Consider the following 20,279-nt stretch of genomic DNA (forward strand, 5'->3'; position numbering starts at 1 on the left):
TAAAATATGTTCCAAGTATCAGGCCTGTGTTTATCGAAGTTTAATCCAGGAATTAAAAACACCTGTTTATAAGAAGCGATGCATTTATAGGACTACATTCCTAGACCAAACTTAAATAATTAAACCGTTAAATGTTCCCACATAATTATTTCTGTAACCTGGTCTTTTGTGAAGCCTGAGAAGCCTGATGAGGTCTTGCATCTACATAAAATAACTACAACCAGAAAAGCCAAGAATCTCTCAAAAAATGGTTTTCTTTTACCTCAAAGCCCAGATGTAAGAATGATGGTAGTTCCAGACTTTTCTTCCTCATACTGAAACTAGTATACTTCTTAAGCTATTGGAATCTATTAATTTAAAGAATCAGTTTTATTCCCTCTACACCTTAGTTTCTCTATTAAATTAAAAATGATTTTGAAACCACTAAGCAGAACTCATCATGTGAATAGTGTCATGTGAGAAGAACTGTTTTATGATTAAAGTGTTGAGTAAAACCGATACTTTTAACAAAGAATTTTGAGAATTTGTAGTCTGCATACATTGTACTCAAATAGCTTGTAAGATAATAAATTTTACATGAACTCTTCAGGAAAGTCGCTCAGTTGAGTTCAATCACAGATGCTGATTCCTAAACTATTCCATTTAGATACAAACTGCAAATGTTGGTGATGATCTAGTTATAATATACAAATGCTTCTTTTACTTCCCAGAATCAGATAGTAATTCAGAATCAGATACAGAAGGATCAGAAGAAGATGATGATGATGATAAAGACCAAGATGAATCAGATAGTGATACTGAAGGAGAGAAAACTTCAAGGAAACTGAATAAAACAACTTCCTCTGTCAAAAGCCCTTCCATCAGTCTCACAGCTCACTCAACACCTCGTAACCTCCACATAGCAAAAGCCCCAGGCTCTGCTCCTGCTGCCTTATGTTCTGAGTCCCAGTCACCTGCTTTTCTTGGCACACCTTCTTCCACACTTACTTCAAGTCCACACTCTGGTACCTACACTTTATTTTTATTATTGTAAAGTAGAAGTCAAACCATAGCAAGAATTATTATTTATCCAGTGTTCTGGGGATGACCTCATTGGAATCAAGTGTTACAGCTAGATTCGAGGTTGGCTAAGAAAGGTCAGCATGTATTTTCAAAGGATATGACCAATTACCATTTTTATTCTGTGCTTCCCATTTAAGAACCTGATTGATGACAGACAGCTCTTGATTTCAATTATCTTCCTGCTTTTGTGTTCAGTTTATGCTCCTAGAATTTAGAATTTGACTAACAGTTGGACTTTTTTGTGCTTTATAAAAGTGAGCTCACTAGGTGACTTGAGATACAGTTGCATATCTGCCCAACACATAGCCAAAGGTCATTTGAGTTAGTGAGTAGCATTATTATTTCATTAACATGCCACATCTTTTTTTTTCTATTTGACCTTTTATAAACGTCTAGAGGTCTTCATTAAAAGTTTTTACATTAATATTCCAAAAGGACTTATTTCTATTTCAATAGCTAAGAAAATATGGAAGTGTATAGTGCAGTATCATGTTGCTTTACTTATTTCACTCTTTTCTTAGAAATGTCTAGTTTTGCTTTCATTTGCCACGGACCAGTATGATATTCTACTAATTTAAGATGCACATATTTGCATTTGTGAAACTTGGCCATTGTCTATGAAGAATTTTACATATAATCATAATCCTATTCCTTTGTACTTTTGGTTAAGAGATCTAGTAGTAGTTGTGACTATGGATTTATATGAACATAGAAGTTATATTTAAGTGTATGAGCCAGCTGTTGAAATTTTTCAGCATCTTAAAACTCATATTCTCAATGAAAACAACTGTACCTGGTTTCCTGAAACCTCTATCTGCGATTTTCCTCCTCCTTCTTTAGCTATTTCTTTAAATACAAAATGAGAGGAAAGCTATGTATTTTTACCTTCCATTGTATTTTCATTAGAAAGACCAGTTATTCTATCATGCAGACCAAAGGAGACAGAAAAAAAATCCTCTGTATAGTGTGTTTTGTTGCACATCATCTAAAAGTAACCTACAAGTTGCAGAAACACCTTCAGTAATTCAAGTCATTATATTTAAAGAAGAGTTTCAAAACTATCGAAAAATTGTCATCTATATAAACTAATCTTTTATGTTAACTGGCTGAATTTTCTTGAAGGCACTTCCAAAAGAAGAAGAGTAACAGATGAGCGTGAACTGCGTATTCCTTTGGAATATGGGTATGCAAAATAAGACTTCTCTTTTTGCTTTGCCTCCACATATTTATGCATGTTTGATTTCTCACTATATCTCACTCTCTGCTATTCATAAAAGAATTGAATATATTGCATGGTATTTATTAGAGCAGAAGAGCTAGAGCAAAGGGCAAAGAAGTTGATATATCAGAAAACTGAAATGAAGGCCAACTGCAGTGTTTCGGTATGGCAATGCTGGGATGGGGTCATGCGGCAATGGGACTACTGACTGAAGAAAGAGCAAGCAAGAGAAAATCATTTGGCAGAGGGCAGGGCAGAGACACAGTTAAGAGTATGAGAGGTTTTTGCAAAGATGGAATTAAAGAACAGAAAAAGCCACTGTGGGCAAAACTGGGGGACGTGAGCAGAGCGTGGTTTAATTGGAACTGAGAAGTTTTACACTTGAAGTACGTGATCCTCAAGGAGCAGAGAGCCAGGTTTACGGTATTCTTTTCACCTAAAGCTTCTCAGATATAAAAAATCAGTACACAATGACACATGTTACTGAATTTGTCTGAATACCCGAAGTAATACCAGTTACGATTTCTAAGAAATGTAACGGAGTTTAATATTTGTAACTTGAGTCTAATTAATTTTTGGTGGAATTACTTAGCTAAAAATCTAAGTAACTTTAATGATAAATGTATCTGAGTTGTATGATTAGGGATTTATATTTGTTTTATTTGTATTTTTTATGTTGTCTAAAAAGCATGTGCTCTTAAGTTTTTTTTTAAAAAGCTTTCTTAAAACTAAATATGTTATAACTCTCATTTCTGTTGCCTGTAGCTGGCAAAGAGAGACCAGAATAAGAAACTTTGGAGGGCGCCTTCAAGGAGAAGTAGCATATTATGCTCCATGTGGAAAGAAACTTAGGCAATACCCTGAAGTAATAAAGGTACATACTTTTCACCAAATAACATACATTTGGTGCCTATTAAGCATGTTTATGGAAAAAAGGTGCTCTCCTTTCTCAGATAAAGTTCCTTGATTCAACATATTCTCTTATATGGGTCTAAATGTACTTAACTTAAATTGATCTTCTCTAAATCCATAGCCCCTTGATAGAATATGCAAAACGTTAGTGTCTGAAGAAAGCTCTACATCAAAGCTGGGTTGTAATTATTAAAACCTGAAGTGGAAAAATATGTGATTTTTTCAGTATCTCAGCAGAAATGGAATAATGGATATCTCAAGGGACAATTTCAGCTTCAGTGCAAAAATAAGAGTGGGTGACTTCTATGAAGCCAGAGATGGACCGCAGGTATCCACTTTTTAAAAAGTATAGTCTTTAAACCAAAAAGTAGTACCATAACCTAAATGAAGTAAATTTCACTACACTCTGAAGCATTGCCTTTTGTTAGTTAATTCGTATAAGCTATACATATAACTTTGTGGTTAACACTCACCAAGGCCTCAATTTACTATATTCTAGTAACAAGGAGCTTTGACATAATAGATGTCTTTTTCAAATTTTTTAAGTCAGCATTTTCCTGTTTATTTATTTTGTCAACAATTTTACAATTTATACAGGTATAAAATTATCTGCATGTTCCCGTGAAATATAGAAAAACATTAGTTCCCTGAAAGGTAAACTAATTTAAAGGTAAATTAATTTGAATAGGAAAAATATGTTGTTAGAAGTCAGTCCTTAGTTTTTTGGGAAGGATCTTGTCCATCTGATTATGTCATGCTACATGAGCCATTTTCACAAGTTTGATAATTTGGGGTTTGGGGACATTTCCTTACTATTAGGTGAGTGAAATTTCTGCTTTTTACAGAAATTGAATTTTTCACTTAATTATATACATTTCTGAAAATATCACCACAACTCCCTTTTTGCCTGTGGGTTAAGTACACAACCTTACCAATCAGCACAAAGAACCCACCACAGAGACTTCATTTCCTGTATGTTTCCTTTAGGATTTTGCTTTTGTTTCTTACTTGGATTCAGCTACATATGCTTATTATTCCCTTTAACTTTGTCAGCTCCACTGAAGGAGGACCTAGTTAAGGAGTAAGGAGACCTAGATTCTTGTTAACCTGTGAAATAGACTTTGTGATTTCAAGCATCAAAATAATGCCACCTTTTCCCTCAATTTCTTTGTCTGCAAAATAAAGACAATAATAATTTTACTTCTGCCTCATAGGATTATGGTGAGGTTAAAATGAGATCATATGCATGAAAATGTTTCAAAAGGTTAAATTGCTCAGCCAACTGAAGTTGATATTTTCTTTCTTGATTGACTCTTTCTTCCTTTTGGCACAGAAAGAAATTTTTTCCAGTAATAAATATTTTCTAGTGTGAATAGGCAGGTTCTTCCATCCTATCTTACCCTCTAATATTATAGTTAAAGAAATAAAAAAAGGCCTTCCTAATTCTGCAGGAGGTTTTTTTTGAGACCTCAGACATTAAGGGAATTTTCCAAGATCACACAGTCTCAACCAGGCAGAGACATTACTAAAACTTAGGGTTTCTAACAGTGGTCTTTTACATTCATCATATAACCTATTTTCATTATTGTCTATTACTTTTTAAGGAACATGTTGCATCCAGTTCCGCTTGTTTCTTTCCTGGTAATTCTAAAATGCCAAAATATATTTCTCTGAGGCTTAGCTTCTTGATTGAAATATATTCTAGAGGGCACCTGGGTGGCTCAGTCGTTAAGCATCTGCCTTCGCTCGGGTCATGATCTCAGGGTCCTGGGATCGAGCCCCACATCAGGCTCCCTGCTCCCTGGGAGGCTGCTTCTCCCTCTTCTGCTCCCCCTGCTTGTGTTCCCTCTCTTGCTGTGTCTCTCTCTGTCAAATAAATAAATAAAATCTTTAATATATATATATATATATTCTAGGATTTTTCTTTTTTTATTTTTTAAACTTAAAAAATGTTTAGGGGCGCCTGGGTGGCTCAGTTGGTTAAGCATCTGCCTTTGGCTCGGGTCGTGATCCCAGAGTCGTGGGATTGAGATGCCTGTTGGGCTCCCTGCTCAGTGGGGAGTCTGCTTCTCCCTCTCCATCTGCCTCTCTCCCCACTCATGCTCTCTTGCTCTCACTCTCTGTCTCTCAATAAATAAATAAAAATCTTTTTAAAAAAATTTTTTAAATAAAGATTTATTTATTTAAAAAAAAGTTTAAACTTAGACTAAATCTGTTAGCATACAGATCCTCAGAATTTTATTGTTATTATACCCACTTCCATATATACTGGATCAGTTTCTTATCACAAAAAATAGTAGAAAACAATAATAATCTTATTTAAAAATCCTAGTCATTTTTTAATCTTTTGGCTCATGGTATCAAATCCTTACTTGTCTTATTTATGACAAAGATATCCTTATGTGTTTAAGTTGAATAGATTTTTGTTCTGAGAGGAAAGCTAATTGCTGTTCAATACATAAAGGATTTTTAGTTTTGTATCAGTGACAATTAGACTTAATCTATAAAGCCTCATTAGGCAGAATAAGATGTTCTTTGACATCCATTCACTTTTTATTAAACATAATCAGTGTTTCCAAATGTGTATTGCTTTGTTGAGAGATCAATTCATCAAGGAAATATGATGAATTACTAAATTCAGAATATGTTAAGCTGCCAACATTTCGGCCGACTGCTAAGGGAAATATTAGCAATTTTGAGAGCACTTCTGTCAGTTAAAAAAATTAGTAAGTTGGATTTGTTTCAGGATACTTTTGAGAGAACAACAATTAAAGGTAAGTAATCCAAGAAAAGTTCAGTTAATTAGAAATGTATATAATTATATAATAATTTTCTATGAAAATGAACAAAAATTATATATTTTTGTTAGAGTAACTATGATGTGTGATAATTTGATTGGCCTAAATTTTGTAGAAGATGTAAAATATAGTTTGGCCAAGCCACTGGTACTATGCAGAAATGATCTGTGTGCGTTTACAGTATGTCTGCCTTTATACAAATTGCAGAAAGGGAATGATGACTATATAGATACTGAAAAACAAAACTGCATATTGAAGGATTGGGAGAAAATGTGTCAAGATTTAAATGATAGATGTAATGGTTGGTGGTACAGTGGATCACTTTTTTTTCTTTCTACTTTTTGTAAGTTTCACATTTTCTAAAATTTGCTTGTATTACATACAAAGTGAAAAACAATTTTATATTAAAAAATAAATACTTCTACCCCTTCTAAAAAAGGTAAGCATTCAGTTTTCCAAATGCATGCAGGTTGTACCTAATGACTTGGAATATTACTGCTACAGTTTTCCAAGCTTCATTTATCTTTTTTGGATGTTTGATAGCAAATGAAATGCTGTATTTGCAGATTTGTTACTATTCTTAGTCACTTTCCTAATAAACTATTTGCATTGGAAAATATAATTTCTCCATCATATTTTTCTTTTTTCTCATTAAGTTATCAAAAATAACCAATATTAGTTCTGTAAGTTCTCATTTTCTTCAAGGCATTTCAAAAATTTCAGTAGTGGTATTGCAAAGCTCTATGTTTTACAACTAAAATTTAGGAAATGATAATTTCTGCTAGAAGATAATTCTAGTCTGCAATAGAGAACCATAGTTATTTTGTTTAAGTTATTTTTCACTCAAGGTATTTCTGAGCTTAGGATAGATTATACATATATTTATTAACAGCAAACATTTGAAAATATTGACTCACTGTGCATATAATACAATAAGAGGAGAGGTATGAGAGCTTATATTTATTGAAATTTAAGTAAATAGACAACAATCTAATGATTGTTTTCAAAATGTAAGAAAGAAAAGTCCTTGATTAAAGTAAATAGAGAGAAATGGGGGGACGCTTTAATCTATTCATTATCAGTGTTATTTATTTCAGTCTACAAATGTGGTAAGAGATTTGTAGAATTAGCTACTTGTCAGTGACTTCTGATACTTACATGCCAATCACTTCCTACAGGCTTCTATAAAAACCATGATTTTAGGGATAATAGGCTTCATGGAACAAAATGAACCCTCTTACAAGGCCATGCTTTACTGGCTGGCTACCTTGTAATGAAATTCTGTTAACTATTTTAGCCAGTGAAACTCCTTTGAAAAGAGTTTAAGGTAAATGGATTCCTTACAGACTTCTGCTTCATCACATTATAAAGAACTTGTTAAACCTAATGTTTATCGTTGTTTTCATTTTATTTTGGTTTTGGGTGTCAAAATAATAGTAAGGATGAGCTCGACATATTTTGGTAAATATAAAATAAGGTTATTTTTATTTACCTAAATAAGATATTTAGGTAAAAAGGTTTCCACATTTTTATAGGAATATCTGAAGGCTTCAAGATAAATTATTAATGACAAAGATTATTTTGAAATATATGATCATCTACTTTGAAAAGTATTTTTGTGAATTGTAGAGAAGAAAACATTTAAGCATGAATGTAATAATTAAGTTTATTTTTTCAACCAGTATGTTCATAAGCATAGACTAATGAATGTTTACTATATTCAGGATAGAAAAACAAAGAGAAGGAAGGATGCAAAGAAGGACCAAGTTAAAAGTGACTTAGTAAATGCTGCCTTTTCTATTTGAGATGTATGTTTTTTAAAAAGATTTTTTTTTCTTTTTAATGGTGTAAGGCCATGAGAAAAGAAAAATATTTATAATTCTTACTGAAAAGAGCCTTTTTTCTTAGTCATTTAATCAATAAATATTTGTGGCAAATACTTAATGTGCCAGGCATTTTCCCCCCAGATAAATTTTCCCTAAAGGCATTTTCCATAAAGAAAACTGAACACATTTCAAAACTACAGAAATGAAAACCTGGCTTTGAAAAAACAAAACTAGTGTTTGTAGAGAAACTGAAGAGTACAAAAGACATAAGAGTTATGATCACTGGCTTAGAGAAGATAAAACACTGAGCATAATGCTGTCCCGCGAAAATCAGGATTTTGTTAGTAAGGAATATCGGAGACTTCACAATAAAGCAGACAACACACAAGTCTCTGGCAAGATTGTAATGCTGCTAATTATTTCATAAAAGTAAAGAACAAAAGATTGGGAGTCAACAACTAGGGTTCTAATTCAACTCTGCTGTTAACTGTCACACCTAATGCAACATAGCTGTGGGCCTATATGGACACTGAGAACATGAAAGATCAGTACCAGAAATCTAAAAAACTGAAAATTTAGGTCACTAATCTACCAGGTAGGATTTTTGATGGATAGGCAAGGGCCTCTACTAGGAGGCCAACTGTATGAATCCAAGTTTGGAGCTAAAGAGGTATTTGAAGGTCATGGCTCTTAGAGGGTAACCTACTGTGAGTAACTAGAAAGCATGGCCAGCATTGTGGAATAATTGTATCAAACCACATCTTTCTCAATGGTTTTTAGTAGGTGATGCCCATCTCCCCAGCATAAATAATCTTACTCTTTCACATATTTGAAATGCTATTCAGCATATGATAATAAACTATATGATTATAGTAGATTAAGAATCCCCAGTGCTGTAAAGTTCATGGTACATAAAGCTCTCACTACTTATCTCTGCACTGTAAAGTAACTAAAAATAGATATAATGCTAAAATATGAAATAGGCATAAGGAAATTCAACAAAATTTTGATTTTTCTCATGATACTAACTTTAATGTTTTTCTTAAAATGGGAATTTCTGTCAAAAATATTTGATACCCTCATGTTGCTTGTGCCCTGAAATTTTTCTTAGACTCCTGGCAGGGTAACTCAGCATCCTAATGTTACTTTGAAAAGCTGAGGCCTACTTTTCTAGGCCTTAATTTCCTCATCTCTGATGTGAAGGATATATATCATAGGAGGTCTTTAAGATCAATTCCCTCTTAGGTATGACATTCAAAAAGCTTTTTAATTAATTTTTAAGAAATAAAGGATTCTGAAAGTATACTTATAAAGAAAAGGTGGTGAAAAAAATCAGTTTTGTTTACTTGAACTGTGGTTAAATTTACTGAAAATTATTTAGCCAGAAATCAGTTAGGTAAATGATCAATTCATCAGATGACTAACAGATCTAAAATTGTTGGACCAAATATCTTAATCCAGATTTAAAATATTCACCTCAGCTGTTTTACTACCAGAGGCAAGGACTGGGATAGAGAAACAGGTCCCAATCCGGAAAAATATGAGTAAAGTTCCTCCATTCACTTACATAACATTGAGCATTGGAAAAGTATTAGACATCTCAAGTATTAACATGGGAATTGACACTTAATGGCCCAGGACTGCAAATCCATGCTGAAATGGCTGTGGCAAAGTCTTGGTGATACTCAACTTAAAAAACAAAAACAAAAACTCAGTAATTTGGCAAATAGATTACTCAATGAATTGACTTTTGGTGGACTAGTTTACTTCTTTTACTTACATACCCTTTACAGAATCCCAAAATAAATCAGCCTACAAGTATATAAAATCAAAATGGAATGAACAAAAGAAAAATAAAGACAAGCTATGACATCAAATTAAAGCAAGAATGAGACTGAGAATACATTTCATTAAAACCTGAACATGTTGCTGGCAAATCACATATGGACTTAGCTGTCAGTAAAATGTAGGATCCTAGGTAGACAATTCAGTGTCTGTAAGATAAAGTGAAAACAGGCCAATTGCTCATGAGATGTTCAACTATACTTTAGAGTATCGTTTATGAAGAGTAATAGAAATGTTGAAATACAAATCATATTTGAATTAAATTTCATATAATTTTTGAATTTCTGAATATAGAAGTATTTTAAAATTATTCATTTGAATTTGTTTTTATTTTATTATGTTATGTTAATCACCATACATACATCATTAGTTTTTGATGTAGTGTTCCATGATTCATTGTTTGTGTATAACACCCAGTGCTCCATGCAATATGTGGCCTCTAATACCCATCACCAGGCTAACCCATCCCTCCACCCCCCTCCCCTCTAGAACCCTCAGTTTGTTTCTCAGAGTCCATAGTCTCTCATGGTTCATCTCCCCCTCCAATTTCCCCCCTTCATTTTTCCCTTCCTACTATCTTCTTTTTTTTTTTTAAACATATAATGTATTATTTGTTTCAGAGGTACAGATCTGTGATTCATCAGTCTTACACAATTCACAGCACTCACCATAGCACATACCCTCCCCAATGTCTATCACCCAGCCACCCCATCCCTCCCACCCCCCCACCACTCCAGCAACCCTCAGTTTGTTTCATGAGATTCAGAATTCCTTATATCAGTGAGATCATATGATACATGTCTTTCTCTGATTGACGTATTTCGCTTAGCATAATACCCTCTAGTTCCATCCACGTCATTGCAAATGGCAAGATTTTGGGTTTTTTGATGGCTGCATAATATTCCATGGTATATATACACCACATCTTCTTTATCCATTCATCTGTTGATGGACATCTTGGCTCTTTCCATAGTTTGGCTATTGTGGACATTGCTGCTGTAAACATTGGGGTGCACATACCCCTTCAGATCACTACATTTGTATCTTTGGGTTAAATACCCAGTAGTGCAATTGCTGGGTCGTACGGTAGCTCTATTTTCAACTTTTTAAGGAACCTCCATACTGTTTTCCAGAGTGGTTGCACCAGCTTGCATTCCCACCAACAGTGTAGGAGGGTTCCCCTTTCTACGCATCCTCACCAACATCTGTCATTTCCTGACTTGTTAACTTTAGCCGTTCTGATTGGTGTGAGGTGGTATCTCATTGAGGTTTTGATTTGGATTTTCCTGATGCCGAGCTATGTTGAGCACTTTTTCATGTGTCTGTTGGCCATTTGAATGTCTTCTTTGGAAAAATGTCTGTTCATATCTTCTGCCCATTTCTTGATTGGATTATTTGTTCTTTGGGTGTTGAGTTTGATAAGTTCTTTATAGATTTTGGATTTTTAAGTTCTAGTTAGTGTTTAAGGTATAAAATACCTGAGAGTAAGAAATTTTATTCATAGGTTTTCTCAAGTATTTTTCCATCCTGTATCTTCACTTTGGGAAGAAAATCTCACTACCATTTCCCTTTTCCATGTTACCTAGAGATCACTTCAAACTTAAATCACCTTTCTGGTCTCCATTCAGACTTCTCTCCTTCACATCCAGGTAGTTCTCCCTCCTAAAAGACCCATTGTATTCACCTTCCTTTCCAGCTCTAATTCTCAAGCCCTAATTCAGACCATCATTATTTTTTAAGTGGACAATTCAGACAACTTTTTGTCCCAACCTCTAAACTCTTTTTCAAATTTATGACTACTTGGCGTGTGGTCCTTGAATTACCTGCATTGGAATAGCATGCTGTCCCGAGTTAAAAATGTTGGTCCTTTCGGGGAGAAGATTCTCATTTACCTTTAGACACTACTATGCCTTGTACAAAGTGGTGTCTCAACAAATGTTTAAGTAGTGGAAACTTTTTATAATACATGACAGTCTTATATTGCACTTTTATAGTGCATTGAAGTGTATATTATATGGTGTACTTATTTACTTATGTTAATTATTCTGTTCAGTCCTGAAATAAAACATAAATCTTTTTTCTTCTCTGGTATATATAGAAATAAAGGTGTTATTGCTAAAGATTGAAATTAGTAACTTTTGAAAGCAAAATTATAATGGTAAAATAAACCTGATTTGTCACCATATCCATCATGTTGATCATCTGTTTTCTTTTTGTCCTCATCTTTCAAATCTTGACTATTTTCAGGAACCATTTACTATCTTAGTCTTAGAAATTAAGAAAAAATAATAAGCTTACTCTCTTTTGATGCATAATTTCTGATTGACAAAAAAGCTTATAGCATATGAATTAGGTGATATAAATTATATTTGTTTTTTCTGAGGAAAAGCTTATTGAGAAAACTACATCTTTCTCCCCTTCACAATTATTTTGACTACTCAGTAAGTTAAAGCTGTAACTTAAGCTTCAGATTTTCGTAGCAATCCATTTCTCATTTTCTAAAATCCAGGAGTCAAAAGACTATATATGTAGCACAATATATGCAGTTCCCTTGGCAAGTATTTACTTTATAAATGCCAAGGGCAAAAATGTAAATGATAATGTCACTGTATTTGTCTGGTAAATTTTGGGCACCAAAATAATCTATTCCTTTTTTGACACAGGTGTATTTTCCTAGCTAAATAAAACAACTATTTAAAAATTGTAACTGGATAAAAAAAAAAAGATTGTAACTGGATAAAAAAAAAAAGGTAGTGAGATGGTAACTGGATAAAAAAGATAAATTGATAAAACCCTTTAAATCTTGGCTAAAGTTTACTTTATTATTAATAAGATACTTTAAAAACTGAATGCAGATTCCTTTACATACTCTTTTCTTAGTCTCTCCTACTCCAAGTGTCACAAATGTCACTTTTATATTTTTCAATTTATGTGATGCATGCTGCTTGGTGCCTAAGAGCATAATAGAAAAATGAAAACCTAAACTAATCAAAAGCTTCCTATACTGGTGAAGATAAAACTGTTTTGATGGCTTCCTTCTTAGTGGCTTGTGGCATAAAAATGCACAGTTAGTAGAAGTATTGCTCCTATTCCTTTGAAATCTCAGGAAAAAATTTTTACTTTCTTCAGAATTAACTTTTAAAATTATTTTTCACATGAGAATTACTGAAAAGAGTTAGTGTAGATATTATTTTAAACATATAAATATAGACTATATGCATTAGGTTTTTTGACACAGTCCTGCTGTGACATAATCTTGGCCATGCTTTCATGGCTGAATATTATGATCAGTCACTTATCAAGCATAAAAACATCTTGGTAACAATCAACAACAAATATGTAGTGGTTAAGAGCACAGGTTTTAGAGTAGTCCCAATTTCGAAATACAGTTCTGTTCCTTGTTGCCTCTGTACCTCAGGAAATTATTTAACCTTACTGGGTCTGAATTCCCTCAGTTGAAATGTAGGAACAATAAAACTCACCTTATTGGTTAGAGTTGTTATGAAGATTAAAGTATATAATGTATTGAAAATGCCTAGAACAAACACAGTGCTTGGAATGTGGGAAGTAACTATCATCCATTATGGTAGCAAGAGTAGTATTTGTATTTTTAGTACCTATTTGAATGAAATATTCATAGACTCCTGGCCCCAGGTTAGGAATCATGGCCTAAAATGTAACTCAAGAACTTTTTATTATTTTTGGTTGCAGAATTGCCTACAGTTGTTCAAGCTAAATTCCTAGTTTAAAATTCTTTTGAGAAAAAAGCATATTTTAAAAATCCTTAACCTTCATACTAAAGGAATTCTCTCTTAAAAAAGAAGGAAGAATGAAGGGGGGGAAATTGGAGGGGGAGACGAACCATGAGAGACTATGGACTCTGAGAAACAAACTGAGGGTTCTAGAGGGGAGGGGGGTGGGGGTATGGGTTAGCCTGGTGATGGGTATTAAAGAGGCCACATTCTGCATGGAGCACTGGGTGTTATACGCAAATAATCATGAAACACTACATCAAAAGCTAATGATGTAATGTATGGTGATTAACATAACAATAAAAATTATTTTTAAAAAGCTAATGATGTAATGTATGGTGATTAACATAACAATAAAAAGGAAGTAAGAAATAATAAAACAATTATTTTAGACGGATTATTTTAAAAGGATGCCTTTCTTATATCTGAACGTATTTACTAAGGACAATAAATAAGTGTATTTGCTTTGTTGGACATATGGAGGATAATAAAAACCAGACTCAGATTGTATCTATGCACTGAGCAGGATTATTCCTATAATGCACTAGAATTATGCTGGTGTAGGTGTTTCTGTTGGGGGACTTACAATGAGAAATCTCAAATATATAATATATGCTACGTACCCCATCATCAGCTTTAGAAATTATCATCTGGCCAATTGTTTTATGCCTCCATCTACTTCTACTCTTCCATAATTTGCTAAAGCAAATCTAATACATCTTATTTCATCTGTAAATTTTCAATGTGTATCTCTAGAAGGTAAGGACTCTTGTTTTCTACAAGAGTACCATTATCACACTTTAAAATGAGAATTTCTGGATATCATCAAATGTTGGGCATCGTTCACAGTTTCAATTGTTCCTTAGTTATCACAATTATCTGAAGTTTATTTGAATCAATATCTAGATAAAATGTATTTGATACATCTTTTAAGGCTCCTTTATTATTCTTACAGTTGCTTTTTTTTTTAACTTCTTAAAATTTCTTTGTTGAAGAAACTGGGTAATTTGTAGAATTTCCTACAGACTGGATTTTGCTGTGTAGTTTAACATATACTTATCCTATTTTTCCTATAAAGTCATAGAAATAGGTCCAGCCTTAATCAAATCTAGGCTTGATTTATTTGGTTGGGGGGCAAGATTAATTTATAGGTGATGGAGTGAACCTCCATGAGGAGGCTGATGTCTGTCAAGTTGTCTCTATTTGGGTGATTGCCAACCATTCAAGTTCAATGCTTAGATCCATAAATTCATCAGGTATTGCACAAGTGTTGATATTCTAACTTACACATTCCTTCTTGATTTATTAGCTATAATATTTCTATAAAGAGAAACTTCCGTCTGTTATTTGGATAGCTTCATGATTGGTTGAACTGATAACACATGAAAACAATCTATAGGGTTGTCATCACACAACTAATATTTTCAAATACCTGCCAACTTTGTGGTCATTATAGTTCAGAAATGGTGATTGATATATCTCCATGTGTTTATAGATACATATGTTTATAAATATGTTTATAGATACAGATCTCTCTATGTATTTAATGTTGAAGTCATTAAAGTAAGAATACCAAAGATACGCCAAAGGCAATGAACAATTATAAATTTAATTTAAAAAATAAAATTCCTAAGATTTGTACTAGCTTTTATAAATTTCAAAATATCTGAATTGACTTAGAATTTTCTGATCTGTTGATCACTTGTGTTTATTATGTTTTAATATATTATTTCTATAAAATGTTAATTAAAAGGGAATGCAGTGGTGTCTTTTGAAAGAAGAGGATGTCATTCCCCGTATCAGGGCAATGGAAGGCCGTAGAGGAAGACCACCAAATCCAGACAGACAACGAGCGAGAGAGGAATCCAGGATGAGACGTCGGAAGGGTCGACCTCCAAATGTGGGAAGTGCTGAGTTTCTAGATAACACAGATGCCAAATTGCTAAGAAAATTGCAAGCTCAAGGTAAGAAATATAATATATACAACACTGTAATAATCATACTAAAAAAGTCTGTATCTCTTATGTTTTTGACTTATGAATGATTGATACTGCTCTCACTTTCTAAAAGTAGATATTTCTGTTAGAATAAAAATGAGAAAATAAAATCCCACTGGTAACTGGAGTTCTTTGATTAGGTAAGCTCCTTTCAAGAGCCATACTCATAAACACATTATGCCCTATGTGTTCAGAACTACAAAGGTGGGGGATAAGCTTTTAAGGCTTGCACAGAAAGGGAATCAACCAGCACTTGGCACATGCCTTAAGGTTGTGCCAACATTCTGGAAATTCTCATTTTAACAGCTCCCGATTCCTTGAGGTGGTACAAGGGAATAACTCCAAAATATGTGGATCTGTGGAGTAAATTTTCAGTTAGAGAACTCCAATTACTGGTAAGTAACCCCAGTCTTTTTAGTTTGAGTTCTTCTGTAGTCTGGATATATCACACATATTTTCAAAATGGCCAACTAATAGATTTAAGTCAAAAAGTATTTAAGATCACTAGAAAGTGTTACTTATCGAGCACAAAGTGCTCATAATAACCTCAAATGTGTTGTAACTCCAAACTACACATAGATTATCAACATGAAGTTCCCATGCTATGTCTGACACAGAGAAAGCCGACTAAAATAAAACAGTTCTGTTATGAGTTACCAGTTATAAATGTGAAGCCTCTTAAGGCTGTACATGTGTTGGTGTCTTATAGTCACAAGCATGTATGTAAACATATATATCAATATAAAATAAAGGTTTAATAATAAAAATTGACTTAAAAGACTAATAGGATTTTACTTCTTCTCATGGTTTTTTTCTGAAGAAAAAGCCATCATAATACTGACTTCTTTATTGCTGCTTTGTTTTTATTATAAAACAGACACCCACAACAAAAACTCATAGAACAGAATGCTTCACAATAAAGAGACACTCATTCTCACTCACTTTAAAATAAAAGACACTCATAAGCGGTATCATTATTAATAGTTTTTTGTAAACCTATCCAGAAATGTATACACATACTCCTATATACACACACACAGTCATATGATACAATATATTATACATACACATGTATAATATATTGTATTATATATATATCCTTTTTCACTTCTAAAATAAATAAATGAACTTATACATCCTATTCAGCTTGCTTTTTTCCACTTAATTTATCTTGAACATCTTTCTGTATCTGCACTTAAAAATCAACCTTATGCATTTAATAGCTGAATAGTAAGTGATGCACTATGTATGGCTCTACCATACTTCATTTAATCAGTGTTTTGTGATGATCTTTTGAGCTGTTTCCCAATCTTTGCTATCACAAACAGTCCTGCAATAAACAGATATTACACATTTATTCATATCCTTCTATGGGTATGGCTATCCATAGTATAAAATTGTAGAGATAGAATCTTTGAATCAAAGTGTATGTGCATTTTCAATTTTGGTAGATAGCAGGCAAATATTGTCTCCAAAAAAAGTTGTACTAATTCATACTTCCACTAATAGCATGTAAATTAACTGCCTGGCATATAACTTAATGTCATATAAGTTTTTCTCTGCCGTAGTATGTTAGTGAAATTTTTTTTAGTTTATTTATTTATTAATTTAAGTGATCTCTCACCCAACGTGAGGCTCAAACTCACAACCCCAAGATCAAGAGTTGCATGCTCTTCCAACTAAGCCAGCCAGGCAGCCCATTTGTGAAATTTTTATGTTATTTGATTTGGTTTCTGTTAAGACTTTCATCTCCCCTGAATAGTTACTAGTGAAGGCTGAAAAAAAGTTATTAACAGATACAGCCATAAATGATGAGTTTTAAAATTAATATTTTCAATAATCCACTGACTCTTCTGATGAATGTATAATAGTGATGAGTATACATTGTTTGCCTAAAATAAGAAAGCTTAAAATTAACTGATACCCAAAGCATGGGCTCTTCACGCATATCATGCATATATAATACAAATACTATTAATACTTAGTATCTAAAATGGTAACTTTATATTTGCAAAATTAATTAAATTTTATTTTTAACAATATAGAAGCTAATTACTAAGTTTACCCAAATGTTTTTCTCCCTCTAGATTTCAATTTGGTTTGTATTCCCTTACATAGGTCTCCCTTGTTGTGTTATGTTGCATTTTGCCAGTTCTCTTACCTTTGACCTGATAAGGTATATATGTTTTTTCTCAACAAGTATATAAATGTTAAATATTTAACAGTAAATAAATAATTATTATTAATATTTAGAAGTATATATGGTAAAATATGCATGTTTTTTCTTGGGAAGAAAGGAATGAATCATTTTATCACCCCTTTTACTTCTAAAAGGCTTCTACATTAACAGTTTGAGGGGGTTATCTGAGGGGATTCTAGCAGTTTCTGTTATATATTATTATTCTACTAGGCCTCAACTAGACTGAAAAATTAGACTTAATTTGAAGAAAAGTTCAGAACAGTAAAATAAATGCAAACTTTGTACATCCAAGCATTATGAAATGAGAGCTCTCTAATTTCTCAAGAGAATAAATATAAGAATCTGAGAGGGTTTCAATATGAAAAAGATTTTTAACCTAATAAATAAACTTGCCAATACCATTAATACCTTAAATTTTCTAAGATATCAGATAGTACCTTTCCATTTCATATATCGTAGAACCTGAGATGCTATAGTCATTGCAATGCACCATTATTTTAAGATGTACACAAAGAAAGAAAAGTGCTGCCAATTGTCAGACACATTCTGATTTTAGACTGTGTTTAAAAATGCACCTTACTATCAAAGAACTGTGGTATATCTAAAATATCCCTAATCGTGTGTGTAAACTATTTCAAAAATAGACTTTTATCTTCGAAATTTAAAGAGGTAATTTCTTAGTCCATAAAAGATATTTTCAAAATTGATATTTCAAAAGTTAGTTATAATAGATAATGTATTCAGCAACCATAATCTAAATTAATGAGAAGCTGTTGGGAGCAGTTTATTTCTCAGAGTGTGAGTGAATTTTCTAGATCTTCTCATTCTCCTTCCTCCATAGTGTTTCTAACTTTTAAAAACATTTTCCAACTACTCATAATGTAAAGTTTAAGCTATGTGAATTTTTAATGATTATTAAGAGTTTTATCCTCCTTGCTAAAGTAAAAAGATATAGGTTGAACTTTTTAATGGTTTTCTGTCCTAAGGGTTTAAAAATAAAAATTATTGTGTACTTGTGTGGGTCTTGAAGTTGGCCAGTACTTTCATACACAAATACACACCTAAATATAGCATTTCTTTATTATAAGCCAGACTTCTGTTTGAGACCATCAGTTTAGCTTGAAACAAAAGATCACACCTATGCCACATTTTCTAGGTCACATTTTTTTTAACCACTTGACACATCTTTATATTTTAAGGTAGACTTAGGTCTTTATAGTAGAGTTCAGTGAAAGCTTTCAGTTCTTTAATGTTAGAAAAATAGTCGTCTGGTACTGTCATAGGTGAGAACAGTATCCGTCAGGTGTATTATTATTGGAGTTTGCTGATTCTGCAACCTCGTTTATAGATTTTTATTTCCCAGGGTATTTAGTGAACAGAAGATCCTTTTTATGTGGCTTAGGAATTTTTGATGATGCTTATAACCTAGTGTTGAAAATTATTGGAGGATTAGAGATATATTTTAGCAGCATCTTCCATTTCATCTTTCATTAACAATTCCAGTTTACTAGATAAAATTAGACTCTTTACATCCCATCTCCTTTTTTAAAAACTTGTTGGTAGAAAATAAGCCATAGTAACCAAGGTCACCTCAGCTATTACAAGGACATAGGGTTAGGTTCTTATCTAAAATCTCAAGGCATACAACTTTTCTTAAAAGTTCTTAGAATTAGTAGCATATAGACTGTGAAGTCAGAAGGACATGGGTTTGTATCTTGGCTTTGCTATTTAACTTTTGTGAGCCTTAGTTATTTCATCTATAAACTGGGCATAATGTTACCTAGCTCGTAAGATTGTTGTGAAGATGAAACAAGTTCATGTAAATTTAATACAGAAGTTTAATAAATGGCAGAAATTATTAGTAAAGCTCAAGTAATTCAGGTGTTTTTTTAAGATTTTATTTATTTATTTGAGAGAGAGAGAGAGAGAGAGAAACAGTATGAGAGGGGAGAAGGTCAGAGGGAGAAGCAGGCTCCCCGCTGAGCCGGGAGCCTGATGTGGGACTCGATCCCAGGACACCAGGATCATGACCTGAGCTGAAGGCAGTCGCTTAACCAACTGAGCCACCCAGCACCCTCAAGTAATTCAGGTGTTAGCCAGTCATATTCATTACTGAATATAATATATAAATTTCTTAAAACTCATCTGCTACGAAGTTTAAAATAATGTCTAATGTAAGGCGGTATTTTATGAGTGATACTATGACACACCACTTTTATAGTTAAAAGTATTCTGACCAAGTTTGCCAGCAGAAGAAAGTATTACATTACATGCTTTCTATTATCAGTTACCTACTGCCACAGTAATTCTGGGAAACAGCCAACCACAAAACTTGAGTGATGTACAACACTAGGTATTAATTGTTGCACGGATGGAAGCAGTTGGAGGGAAATTCGGCAGCTCTGCTGATCTTGGCTGGACTTGTTCACATATGTGAAGTCAACTGACTCCACGTGTCCCAACCTTCAGCAGCCTAGCCCAAACATGTCCTCATAGTAAAGGGCAAGGGACAAGAGTAAAAATAGAGAGAGTACAGGTATATTTTCAAACTTCTATGTGCATCACAACTGCTAACATCCTGTTGGCCAGGGAAGATCACACAGCTGACCTCAGCATCAGGGAACAAGAAAATATATTTTACCTCTTGATGAGAGGAACTGCAAAGTCA

At 33.2% G+C, this 20,279-nt stretch overlaps 1 protein-coding gene across 21 annotated transcripts in view; it reads left to right on the forward strand.

Moving 5' to 3' along the window:
• The window catches only part of BAZ2B (bromodomain adjacent to zinc finger domain 2B), a 381,759-nt gene that overhangs the window by 287,093 nt on the left and 74,387 nt on the right, over positions 1-20,279 (forward strand). For 15 of the 21 annotated variants that reach the window (XM_088021659.1, XM_088021666.1, XM_088021670.1 and 12 more), the window contains 5 exons: positions 711-1,004; positions 2,185-2,245; positions 3,047-3,155; positions 3,420-3,521; positions 15,168-15,378. In XM_088021659.1, the coding sequence (XP_087877785.1) occupies positions 711-1,004; positions 2,185-2,245; positions 3,047-3,155; positions 3,420-3,521; positions 15,168-15,378 (777 nt within the window). The remainder of the gene's footprint in view (positions 1-710; positions 1,005-2,184; positions 2,246-3,046; positions 3,156-3,419; positions 3,522-15,167; positions 15,379-20,279) is intronic. The other 6 variants (XM_088021665.1, XM_088021667.1, XM_088021673.1 and 3 more) reach the window with 2 other exon arrangements.

The sequence above is a fragment of the Eumetopias jubatus genome, unplaced genomic scaffold (genome assembly GCF_037043125.1).
Source record: "Eumetopias jubatus isolate StellerSeaLion01/CBP00866 unplaced genomic scaffold, mEumJub1_p1.0 scaffold_3, whole genome shotgun sequence".
Lineage (NCBI taxonomy): Eukaryota > Metazoa > Chordata > Mammalia > Carnivora > Otariidae > Eumetopias > Eumetopias jubatus.